General features: G+C 41.6%; 1 protein-coding gene across 4 annotated transcripts in view; it reads left to right on the top strand.

The window, feature by feature from the left end:
• LOC103544033 (multidrug and toxin extrusion protein 2-like) overlaps positions 1 to 11,164 on the top strand; it is an 89,679-nt gene extending 78,515 nt beyond the window's left edge. For 2 of the 4 annotated variants that reach the window (XM_070563579.1, XM_070563577.1), the window contains 5 exons: positions 1,176 to 1,245; positions 2,181 to 2,313; positions 9,017 to 9,111; positions 10,138 to 10,192; positions 10,416 to 11,164. In XM_070563579.1, the coding sequence (XP_070419680.1) occupies positions 1,176 to 1,245; positions 2,181 to 2,313; positions 9,017 to 9,111; positions 10,138 to 10,192; positions 10,416 to 10,489 (427 nt within the window). In that variant the 3' untranslated portion in view covers positions 10,490 to 11,164. The remainder of the gene's footprint in view (positions 1 to 1,175; positions 1,246 to 2,180; positions 2,314 to 9,016; positions 9,112 to 10,137; positions 10,193 to 10,415) is intronic. The other 2 variants (XM_070563576.1, XM_070563575.1) reach the window with 1 other exon arrangement.
• The last annotated feature ends 896 nt before the right edge of the window (positions 11,165 to 12,060 follow it).

The following is a 12,060-nucleotide window of genomic DNA, read 5'->3' as shown; positions in this document are numbered from 1 at the left end:
GAAATTTAGATAAATGATAGGACTTATGGATTAATCTGACATGTCTCTTCTCTCTCATTTTCTGTCTCTGTGTTTTGGGATATTTCCTCAACTTTATCTTCCAAATTGAAATTTAGTCTTTAGCTATGTCCATTTCATTATCCAGTCTTTAAATAGAATGTTTTATTTTAGTTTTCATATTTTTCATTTCCAACCACTTTTTCCCAATTGCTCCTTTTTCCTTAAATCCCTGTTGTTAGTTTATGAATATCTCTAAGAATGCTAATTATAATTTTTAAAAAATTTCTCTTTTGTTCCTTGCATTCTTTCTGTTTCCTTTTGTGTCAGCTGTTCTGCATGCTCATTTTGGTCTTTCTTTTCTTTCTTTTTCTTGTGTGCTATTAATTTCTTCAGTGTCTGGTGAACATGGGTTTACTGTTTGTATTTTTGAATGAAATATCACATTGTCATTTTCATTAGTAGAGATGGTGCACACATTAGGTAACTTTTCAGTCCTGTGGATCTGTTCCGAAGAGCTCCCTCCCCTGGTGAAAGGGTTGACCTCAGGCTCTGTCTAAATTGCTGGTGCCTGTCGACCAGCATGCTCCACCTTTAGGATGAATGGGAGAGAAGCAGGAAGACTTCCTTTGGGGAGAGTACTGTAGCTAGTTTCACGTGTTGCATCCACACTGGATCCATCCAGTGTTGTTAGTCACCTCCATCTCTGCTGTGTCTTTCTCCGGAGCCCCAGGACCCTCATTAGGGGCCTCCCCAGGTCGATCTTCCATCATAATTAGACAGAGCTCAGAGGACCCACGAGGAGGCAAATATCGCCTGTGTGAACACTGACCTTCAACTCCATTTTTGAAGAAGACTCCCTTATGCAGAGAGAGAACCATACACGGTTGGAAATGTGCTTCTTTTTCTTCCCAACCTCCACATTTTTATGCTTATAAACAAAACTTTATGAATTATCCTCTGTAGTGGCAGCCTAGCCATGTCCCTTTTAACCTAAATCCTAACTAACAACATTTAAATTAATGAGGTTTTATCGTGTACTCATGTCGTCAAATAGAAAAGTAGTATTTTGACCGAATTGAATGATCAATTTGTTAGGTTTTTCAGATCAATAGTTAATTAGTACTCCACTTAAATGTGATTTTGGGGTGACTGACTATTTTCTTGTCCTCCAACAGAGATATTGTTTCCCTTGTGAGCCAAGTGATGCCTGTTTTTGCTCCCTTTCATCTATTTGATGCACTTGCAGTGAGTATCGGAGTGATTTTACTGTCTAATATACATAGCAAATTTGTGTTTCTAGCTTTTGAATTAAATGTCTTTGATTTCATTTTTGAAAAGAGAGATCTCTTGCTTCAGGTGGTTTGAGCCACTTGTGGGAAAGATGGGCTACTTAAGAGTGTAGCATCTCCAGGTGGATAAGTTATCTGGTCTTCTCTGGCGCTTATCCTACTTCATCTGGGGCCTCAATGCCCTGTGTGACATCCTAGCCAAGTGATGAAGTGATCTCTGCCGTATCCTTCAAGGCAGGCCGTGAGCACTGAAAAGTCCTTCTCCGGGCTGATCTTCTGTAGATTTACAGGTACTTGAAGACCCTTCTGCTATCCCTTGGCATTAGCCCTTGAGGCTCATTCCCAGTTTCACCAGTTAGTCCTCATGACTTGATTTCTAGGTCAATTTGCCATCTTGCTTTTTCCCCCCAAGGAATTTCTTCTATTTGTCATTGTCACGCTAAAGATGTGGTACCCGTGATTGAACACTTGCTGTGGTAAGAATAATGTGGAAGAGAGCAAGGATTGTCGCCACTCTGGCTCTGAGCGGTTTTGAAGCCTTTAATTGCATTAATATTTTTCAGCCATGACATCGGACTAGATTCTGCTGAGACTTCCGTTATTGAAACCTCTACATGTTTTTTTTAACATACGCTATTACAAAATATTTTTAAATGGCTGAAGATTTAAATAATGCTATCTGATGGGTTTCTGATGAAAGCTGCAATATTTTGTTGTCGTTGGCATAACTTCAGAAGCAAAAGGTTTCCCTGGATCTCTTACACAATGTGCAATGCTTGTTTTGAAACATAACTATTTGCCTGTGTTCAAACTTGTGAAATATGGTTGTTGTATTCTGAACTTGATACAGCTGTGTGACTGCAACACTGCTTTTGGTTTTCCTCTCTTTAGGGCACCTGTGGTGGAATCCTGAGAGGTACAGGAAAACAAAAGATTGGCGCTATCTTGAATGTCGTTGGTTATTGTGTGTTTGGTTTTCCCATTGGAGTATCTCTGATCTTTGCCGCTAAACTTGGGATAATAGGTATGTTTTTGATTCCTCAGTTACCTGCCTGCAGTCTCACTTGTGTTAAGATAACCTGCTTGAGATGTAAAGCAGTTGACTGGAAAATGGCCCCCGAGGAATTATTTTCTCCTCAAATAGTTTCTCAGTGTCTCCTCTGTGCAAAAAACTCTGGAAATGCAGTCTTGAACCAAATGAACATGACCCCTGCCCTCAGAATGAGATCAAGATTAAATAGTTAGTTATGCGATTATTCCATTTAGGTTAAGTCCTGCAGAGGAGAAGAGCTGGGTGCTGTGAGTGCCTCTGCGGGGTTGGAGGGAACATCTAAGCCCGACTGGCTTCCAGAACACTGCCCAAGGTAGTGATGCATCGGCTCCGACCTGAGATGTGGCTACGGCTACGTGGATGAGGTGAACGCCATCTGCTGAGAAACTCTTCTTTCCTCTTGAATGGGCTTGGCACCCCTGGTGAAAGTCAGTTGGCCATAGAGGTTTGGGTTTATTTCTGGATTTTCTTTTACTCCATTGGTCTGCTTGTCTGGCTTATGCCAGTACCACACTGTTTTGATTGTTGTAGCTGTGTAGATAAGTTTTGAATTCAGGTAGTGTAAGCTCTCCAACTTTGTTCTTCTTTTTCAATTTAGTTTTGGCTATTTGGGGCCCCTTGAATTCCATATGAATTTGAGAATCAGCTTTTCCATTTTTGCAAAAAAGGCTGGTAGAATTTTTAACAGGATTGCTTTGAATCTGTAGATTGCTTTGGTGAGAATATTACAATCTTAACAAGATTAAGTCTGCCAATCTATGAACACAGGATATCTTTCCATTAATTTAGGTCTTTAATTTCTTATAGCAATATTTTATAGTTTTCAATGTACGAGTCTTTCTTCCATGGTTAAATTTATTTCTAGATATTTTATTATTTTGGGTCTATTGTAAATAGAAGTAGTTTCTTAATTTGCTTTTCCGATTGTTCATTGCTGGTGTATTAAAACACAGCTGATTTTTGTGTGTTGATCTTGTAAGTTCACTGAATTCATTTATTGGCTCTAGTATTTTTGTGTGTGTGGGTTCTTTAAGATTTTCTATATATAGGATCATGTTGTATGTAAATATAAATAGTTTTACTCCTTATTTTCCAATTTTAATGCCTTTTACTTCTTTTTTCTTTATTGTTCTGGCAAGAACTTATACAATAGAATTTTAACATTTTTCTACATTCTTCTCCAGTATTTTTATTTTTAATTTAAAAATAATAATGTAAAGCTATAACTTATAGGATGTGAGATAATAGTCATGAAGAGCGTTTGTCAGAAACATGCTAACCTTTTATGTACATTATCGCATTTAAATTTATGACAACTACAAAAGATGTGATCTCCCATTAGCTCCATTTCATACATGAAGAAGCTAAAACCTGAAGAGATTAAGTAATTTGCCCCACAGATAGTAAGTGCTGCGACAGGATTTGAACCCAGATAGTTGCCCCCAGAGCTGCACTTATCACTGCTATCTACGCATGTTGTCTCTCTCTTTGAGTTTCATAAATCCCTCAGTCATTCAACAAATGCTCACTGAGAACTAAACATGTCAGGGCCTCTGCTGTGTTAGACTCTGGGGAATATAAAGGGAAACAAGCAAGATCCTTGTCTTTTGTGAGTTCATACCCGATACTCTTGGTTTCTAATCCTCTTCTTGTTTTTTGGCACTTTTTTATGATCTTGAAATGTAGGCCTTACCAAGGACCAGGAAATGATCCTTTTGCTTTTCTTATTCTGCACTCTCCTCCTTGAAAGTCTCAGGGCTTCAACCCCCCATGCCAGTGGCTCTCAGATCTCCATCTCTGGACCTGACTTCATGCCTGAGCGCCTGATCTGTGTATTTTCAGATGTCCCAGGTATTTATGGGCTGGTCTCACGAACATCTCTGGCTCCTGGCCCCCTTTCTGTTCAGCCACCCAGCCTCAAGAACTCTGTCCCAGTCGTGCTGCCGAGTCTTACCAGTTCTATCTCTATAAGATCTTTCATATCTGTGAGGGATTTATGTCACTTTCAGACGGGAAGAGTTGGAAGTTTATAATGGCTGTGGCATTTATCCTAGCATTTATTATCTTCAGTAAACTGCACTGACTCAAATATTTCTTACTCTCATTAGGTGTTACCATTCAGCCCCTGTTTTCCTGCAGAGAAAGTGAGAGGAGGTGCTGGAGGCAGCGCCTGTTCTCCAGACACTTCATTTCTTCCTCAGGGGAATTCTTCTCTCCTAGGTTTCATCTCAGGATGGTACCAGATCTCGGTCTGTAGAGAATAAATGCACTGGGGCCCCAAGATGAAGGAGCCAACCCCGAAATCCACCTGCTAGTTGGTCCAAGACCTGGAGACCATCTGTGTTTTCATGCAATGGGTGCATCTCTGACACTTTCAGCTTTTATGTTCAAATATCTGAGGAACATTTGGGAAATGTTAGCTTCTGCTCAGGCATCTGTTTATCATTTTGCTCATAAAGCTTTTGCACATTTCTTTTTAAGGTTATCCCTAGACATTTTATCCTTTTGTGCCACTGTAAATGAGGGCTTCTCTTCCATTATATAATCTAAGTGGCTGTTGTTTGTATGTAGGAGGACCATTAATTACTGCATGTGAATTTTGTATCTTGTTACAATTCTGAATTCCTCTTATTTGCAGTAGTTTTCAGTTGATTCTCATGGGTTTTCCACTTTTATAACCATATCATCTACAAGTAATTTTATATTCTCCTTTCCAGATTTTATACCACTGATTTCTTTTTTCTGCCTAATGCCTCTAATAGTATCATAGATTGTGTGGTATTAGTGGAAATACTGTCTGTTCAGGTCTTTAGAGATAAAGCTCCCAGTGTTTTTCTACTAAATAGTGTGCTGCATTTGAGGCTGACATACACACACAGAACACACACACACACACACACACATAAATAAGTTAGTGTGAGCACGTTTTTTAAAAATCATGTTCAGGAAGTATCCATGGCGTCTATTTCATTGAATGTTTCCAACAAGGTTGGTAGAGCGTTTTGTCAAATAACTTTTTAGTGCCTGTAGAGATGATCCTATAATTTTTCTCCTTAAATCTATTATGATGATAAATGATGATTAATTGATTTCCTCATATTGGACAATCTGGATTATTATGTGCTATTCTTTGACTTAGCTGCTGGATTCTGTTAACGTTGAAGAATTTTGCAGTGATATTTATAAGTAAGGTTTGTCTGTAGTTTTATTTTTTGTGTAAGCTTCCTTAGGTTTTGATATTAATGATATTAATGTTATACTCACTTCCTCAAGAGAATTAAAAATGTTCCCTTTTTGTATGCCCGGAACAATTTAAACAGTACAGGGGGGATCTGGTTTATAAAGGTGTGCTGGAACTCTTCTGTGAAGCTGTCATGACCTGGTTTTTGGCGGAGTTTATCCTTCTTACGGCTTTCTCAGCTTCTTCTCTGAAAAGCAGTATGTTTAGACTTTCTATCTTCTATTGGGACCCTTTAGCAAGCTATTATTTTTTTGGAAAATTTCCCATTTTATCAAGATTCTAGGGGCCAGCCCCGTGGCCGAGTGGTTAAGTTGGCACGCTCCACTTCGGCGGCCCAGGGTTTCGCCAGTTCAAATCTTGGGCACGGACATGGCACCGCTCATTGAGCCATGCTGAGGTGGCGTCCCACATGCCACAACTAGAAGGACCCACAAGTAAAAATACACAACTATATACCAGAGGGCTTTGGGAGAAAAAGGGAAAATAAAAAAATCTTTAAAAAAAAAAGATTCTAAATGTATAGAATTATACAAAATAATCTATTCTGTGCTTCGGGGGTAAGCTGCTATATGTGTTCTGCAGATCTATCCACATCTGCATTTTCTATAGATTTCTTTCAGTAACAATAAATTCTATTGTCTTTAGAAAAAAGTCTAATTAGAGGACTGACTGAATGCTGTAGGTGTATTCAAATAGCTCCTTTTGTTACAGAACCAGGTTCACTTTTGCCCACCACCCAGAACCCAGACACTGAGACAAGATTGCAACAGAGAGAGGGTTTACTCACGAGGCAGCCACATGAGGAAGCGAGAGCATGAGCCTCAAACTCACTTCCCCAAAAAGAGGGACTCAGAGACATTTATGGGGTAGGGGCAAGGCGGTCTGAAACGTGGAGAGAGGTGAGGGGAGGTGAGGGGAGGTGAGGTCATTGATGCTCCGCGCAAGTGCGGTCAGACTCCACGCCTCGTCACAGGACCCGAGTTCACAAAATGGCGGCATTAGCATGAGCTGAGGGTGGAGTTTTTAGCCTCTTGACGTCGAAAGGTCGCCTATTGGACATCTGCGTGGGCCGGTTGATGAGTTGGTGGTCTCCAAGCCCTGAAGTGGACAAGGAGTTCTGATTCCTGAAAACAGCTCACACACCCATTTCCATGGTGACCCAGGCTCCACAGAGACATTATCTGTAGGAGCCTAGTGGGAGTCAGAGAGCATATTGCCTAAGCAGCACAGGTAACAGTGGGCGGGTTAACAGCTAAATGCCACAATCGGTAATTGCAAAACGGAAAAAACTTTAGTACCAAGATACTTAGTCATCAATGGCTAACTCTTTGCCGATTTCACTTTTGTTCTGTATCCAATCAGGACATTTTACCGTGTAAAACATTTCAACTCTCTCCCCATTTCTCTGTGAAATTTTAATCCTGCTGCTGTCGTTAAGAGCCTTCCTGTGTCCACACAAACAGAGGTGCTTAGTTTCTTATCTTGACTTTTTGGAAGTGCTGTCATTTGGTGGCTTAATGAGTAACTGTCTTCAATGTCGTTTCTCTTTTTAATGACCAGTGCACGCTGGGAGCCTGTGGGGTATTTGGTGAATGTCAAGTTGGCCTTTGTTGTTCTCTGTTTGGGGCACAGAACTGGCGAGCCTTTATCACTGTCTCGTGTCTACCAAGCACTGTCCTAGACGCCGGGGAAATTCCCTTTCACCAAGTAGCAAGAGCCCCTGCCCCTGGAGTGGCTGAGGGTTTACCATTCAGCTTTCCCTAAAAAAAGGAAACAGTGAAAACCTCTCCCCTACAAGACTCTAAGCTCCTTTAGAATAAGGACCCATCAGATTTCCCTCTTTGTCCGCAAAAGTGCTTCTGCTTGGTCCACAGTAGATGCTCAGCTTTGTTAAACACTTTATTGTTATAATTCAACAATATGGAAATTTGGGGAAATGCATAAAATATACAGAAGAAATTCAATTACCTATAATTTCACTTCTCATATAAAAGTTGAGGCATTCAATGTATTTTATTCCAGTATTTTACAATTGTCTTTATTCCAGTATTTTTTCTGTCATCACAAATGTGGGATTATACTGAAAATATAGTTTCCCCCATCCCGTGTTAAAGACATGGTTTTTAGCATCTCTATAATATTTCTTTGTGTCATTTATTTAATGCCTCTCTAATAGTAGACATTTAAATTGCTCCTCTTTATAAATAGCAGTGTGATGAGCATCTGGGTATATGAATTATTGGCGATATTCCAGAATATTTCCTTCGGATGGGTTTCTGGGAGTGGAATCACTCCATGGAAGGGTGCAAGCTGTCAGTCCATCTACTTCTCAGCTGGAGAGGTGACACCCGGAGTCCAGGGGAGGACCAGCCTCAGTGGGCCTCTGCCAACGTGGGCCCCAGACATGTAAGGAAGGAGTTAGTGGACTGATTCTCAGTTGATCGCATATTCCATCTCTAACCAAAGCAGCTTGCCTTGTAGCGGAATTGTTGACGTGAGTGGATATTTTACAGCCACTTTGATATAGAATTAATATTTAAGTGATTTAAATCGTTTCTTCTCAGAACTAGAGAGGCATTGTTTAAACCCTTTTTTCATGGAGGCTGTATTGTCTGTAGTCTTTTCCACACAGCAGTGGGAGAGAGCGTTTTCAAAGTGGACTTCTGAAAACATCAGGTCTCAGGCACACTGGTCTGGAAGCTTTCAGCGGGTTCCCATTGGTCTTGGAATCAAACCTGGGTCCTTCGGGGCTCGAACGCCTGCGTGTCCTGCTTCCCTCACCCCCTTCCCTCCATCAGCCCTCCCCGCCCCCCTGCCCCACCCCCACTGGCCTTTCTGCTGCTAGGCCATGCAGGCTGGTCTCCTCTGGGCCTGGGCCTGCCCTTCCCTCTGCCTGCAGGGCCCTTCCTGGAGCTGTCACAGCTGCCTCCTGCCCATTCTGGTCTCCCCCCCAGAGAGCCGCCTGACCATCTTCTTGACTCTCAGTGGCCGCAGGCCATTATTGCAGCCTCTGCCCAATGTCTCCATGGCCCTTCTCACTCTGAAAGTGACACCTTTGTTTCCTTGTTGATTGCTCGTCTCCCAGTAGAATATGAGCTCCGTGAGGGTACTCTTCTGTCAGCCGGTGCACTTCTGTGTTTCTAGCACTTAAAACAATGCCTGGCACAAAGAAAGCCCGTAAATATTTGTTACATCAACGTGTAACGCAGCAACCAGTTTGGGGTCATTTTTGATTGTTCGCTGATAGAGTGATTGCCTCTGACAGATCGGCAGTAAGCTGGAGTCTAAGCCTGGTCCATGATTATCTACGGTTTGGGGGAGGTTAATTCAACTAAAGTTTACTCTGTGGATCCGGTAGTTCGGGAAGAGTTTTATCGTTGATGGGAACTGAACTGCAGCCAATCTAAACTCGTGATATTGATTTTGCACCCTTAGGTCTCTGGTCTGGATTGATAGTCTGTGTCTTCTTTCAAGCCGTTTTCTACATGGTGTACATCTTCAGGATAGACTGGAATCGAGTGGCAGAGCAGGTAAGAGACAGGTTGTCCTTTCAGAAATGTGGCTCCACTCGATCCTGTGACACAGAAAGGGATCTTTTAGGGTCAAAAGGACAGGAATGCCATTGACGGCATGACTCACTTGCAATCATGAAATATATCTAATATGGGAGTTGGCAGCAGAAGAAAGCCATATTTCAGCACATTCTCCTCTCAGTATTGAGTTGATTTAGTATCTATTAACCAAGGACTCAGCCTACATAAAAAAGGAATTAGCTTGGAAAGTGTTTTGCTGGTTGATGTAATAGTCTTAGAAACACAGCAGTGTGTTTCTTATTTATATTGGTTTGTTGTCTGGTTTGTAGGTCTCTTTTAAAAAAATTTCTCTTGGTCCTGGTTTCCTAAAAAGCAGGATGCTGAGTATCTGTGATGGGGGGAAGTACTTGTGGGCAGAACTACAACCTACGGGTAGAGGTTTGGGGTCTTGACCACATGGGCATCTCTGTGTTGAGTCGTGAGCCCTGTTCACTGCGTCAAGGCTCCAGATGAGATGGAGGGGAGGTTGGCTTGGGGGAGGTGCTGTTCATTAGCAGACGTGAGGATGCCACTGCTTCAGTTTTGACCACGCTCTCGGTTTCAAATCTCTTGATTTTCCTAATTGTGATGGTTTATGTCTTTCCTATTTTCAGTCAGATTTATGGAGGAAATAAAGTGTCCAGGACATTCAGTTGGACCATCAACTACCTATTAGATGATAATACCATTTATCTTTAAACTTTATTCCTTTTATCAGGGTTTGGGAACACTAGTGCATAAAATATGTTAGAGTTGCAGCTACAGCATCAAGTAGCTTTTTCAATCGTTATTATGAGCTGAGCGCTGGGGAGAACAGTGGTTGTCTGGTGTGTTCTATTGCTGTTGGCATTTTCAGGATGGAAAACACTGTGCTGGATGTTGCGATCTTCTAGCAATAGTTTCAGCAGTAGCTTAATTGAAGGTTTAACAGAGCACCAGCCTGCTGTGACTTATGCTCCGTTTACTCCTGTGCCCCCTTTCCAGGCACAGGTTCGAGCTGGGCTGAAAGGAATTAGAGAGACGGCGCGTCCCCCGACAGGTAACAGACAGCTTTCTTCAGGGTGCTCTGGTTCTGTCTTACAAGTCTGAAACTTAGTGAAGTCAGAGCTGCTTAGTTTCGCTCTTGCTTAATAAAACTTGTCTCTGGCCTAATTGAGAGATCAACTCTGGGTTCTCTTATGAAATTTCTTTAATGTAATTTTACATATACCAATTAGTGACTGACAGTCATTGTTTACAGTGTATTCTTGTGTAACCTTCAGTAACATCCCTTTACACAACCCAGTACGGAAGTAAATATCCTGCTGTTCTCTGGACACAGATCTACCGAGCCTGAGTAAAGAAGTAACCGACGGAGTGATTTTACCTGATGTCATCAGACCGGAGAGCCAGACCACCCAACTGATGATAATTGAAGAAAACAACCAGAATGCAATGCCCACCATTGGAGATGTTTTGACAAGGAGCCAGTTGATTTTCTATCGGGGAATAGCTTTAGCTGGTGCTGTAGCTGTTCTTTTAGCAGGAATTTTAACAAGAGTTTTCAACGACCGTGGCTAAAATAGAGTTATCGCCACCAACGGCTTATATGAAGCATGGGAAGTGACCTTGTCATTTGGACAGTGGTTCCACTCTCAACTGTGGGTGAAAGGTTATCGCAGATGTTTTCTTAGTTATTCCAAGAATCTGCACTATCCTCTTGACGATTAAGAAATGAGTTATAATTTTAAGTAAATTTTTCTCCCAAATGTTAATTCTATCATGGCTTTTAAATCTGTAAATTTGGTTTTCCCTGATGTAAGTGTTCTTTACTCTTTCTTGTATTGAATATCTTTCTTTTTCCAGGAAAGCAGTTCATTGTCCTCTAAAATTAATCGCTGATCTAGTTTTGTTTTTATTTCTCTGTTAATATGTTTAATCTTGTCAGTAAGGGTATATTAAGTGCCTCTTCCAGTCCTATTCAGGTAGTACCATATAAGCTTTTATAAAATAAACACCTTAAAATTTTAAATGTGTGCTGATAATATTTGGGGCTATAAAATCTATCTAAACAGTCACTTTTCGGTTTTTGCCTCATAATAAGTGTCTGTGGTAACTTTCATATTAACTGAAGAATAAATCTCTCTCCTCTGCTGCTCAGCTCACAGAGCGCTGGCAGTTATGGCCGCACCCTCCCAGCAGGAGATTTTTTAGAGCCTCTTAGAAGGAATTTGACTAACCCAAATAGAAGATCCTTAAAACAATTACTGATTTGGGGGGACTCCCCAACACCAGCTCACCAGATGACCGAGAGCGTAGCTCACAATTCCAAGCCGCCAAGTAACCAGTGTTCCCATTAGCTTGTCATTTCCCTCTCTGGGCACACCACCGTCCCAGCACCTCCATGTGTTCACCAACCCTGAAGTTCTATAAATCCTGCTGTTTAGAGGTTTTGATGGAGATCCCATTACACCGATATGATTGATTAAATCATTCGCCATTGGAGATTGAATTCCTCTCCAGCCCCTCTCTCCTTGTTAGAGGTTGGGAGATGGGGCTGAAAGTCCAACCCTCTAATCATATATTGGTCTTCGTGTTGACCAACCCCCATCCTGAAGCTATCTAGGGCCCACTTTATTAGCATAAATTTAGGTGTGGTTTAAAGGGGCTCATGATGAATAACAAAAGATGCTCCTCTCACCCCTATCACTCAGGAAATTCCAAGGGATTTAGAAGCTCTTGTACGAGAAACTGTAAACATGCATATCACAATAACACAAAGAGAAACACTGAACAAACTGAATATCAGCCACTCTTTTTAGACACATCGGAGAATTGAGGTCACAGGATAACTCCTGCCCCGCAAACTGGGGAGACAGACAGGTAGACACAGCTTACGAGAGCAGAGACAGCGGCGCCAGCACCTGG

This window comes from Equus przewalskii, chromosome 10 (assembly GCF_037783145.1).
Source record: "Equus przewalskii isolate Varuska chromosome 10, EquPr2, whole genome shotgun sequence".
NCBI lineage: Eukaryota > Metazoa > Chordata > Mammalia > Perissodactyla > Equidae > Equus > Equus przewalskii.
The sequence above is the reverse complement of the archived record's forward strand: the minus strand, read 5'-3'. Positions and strand labels throughout refer to the sequence as shown.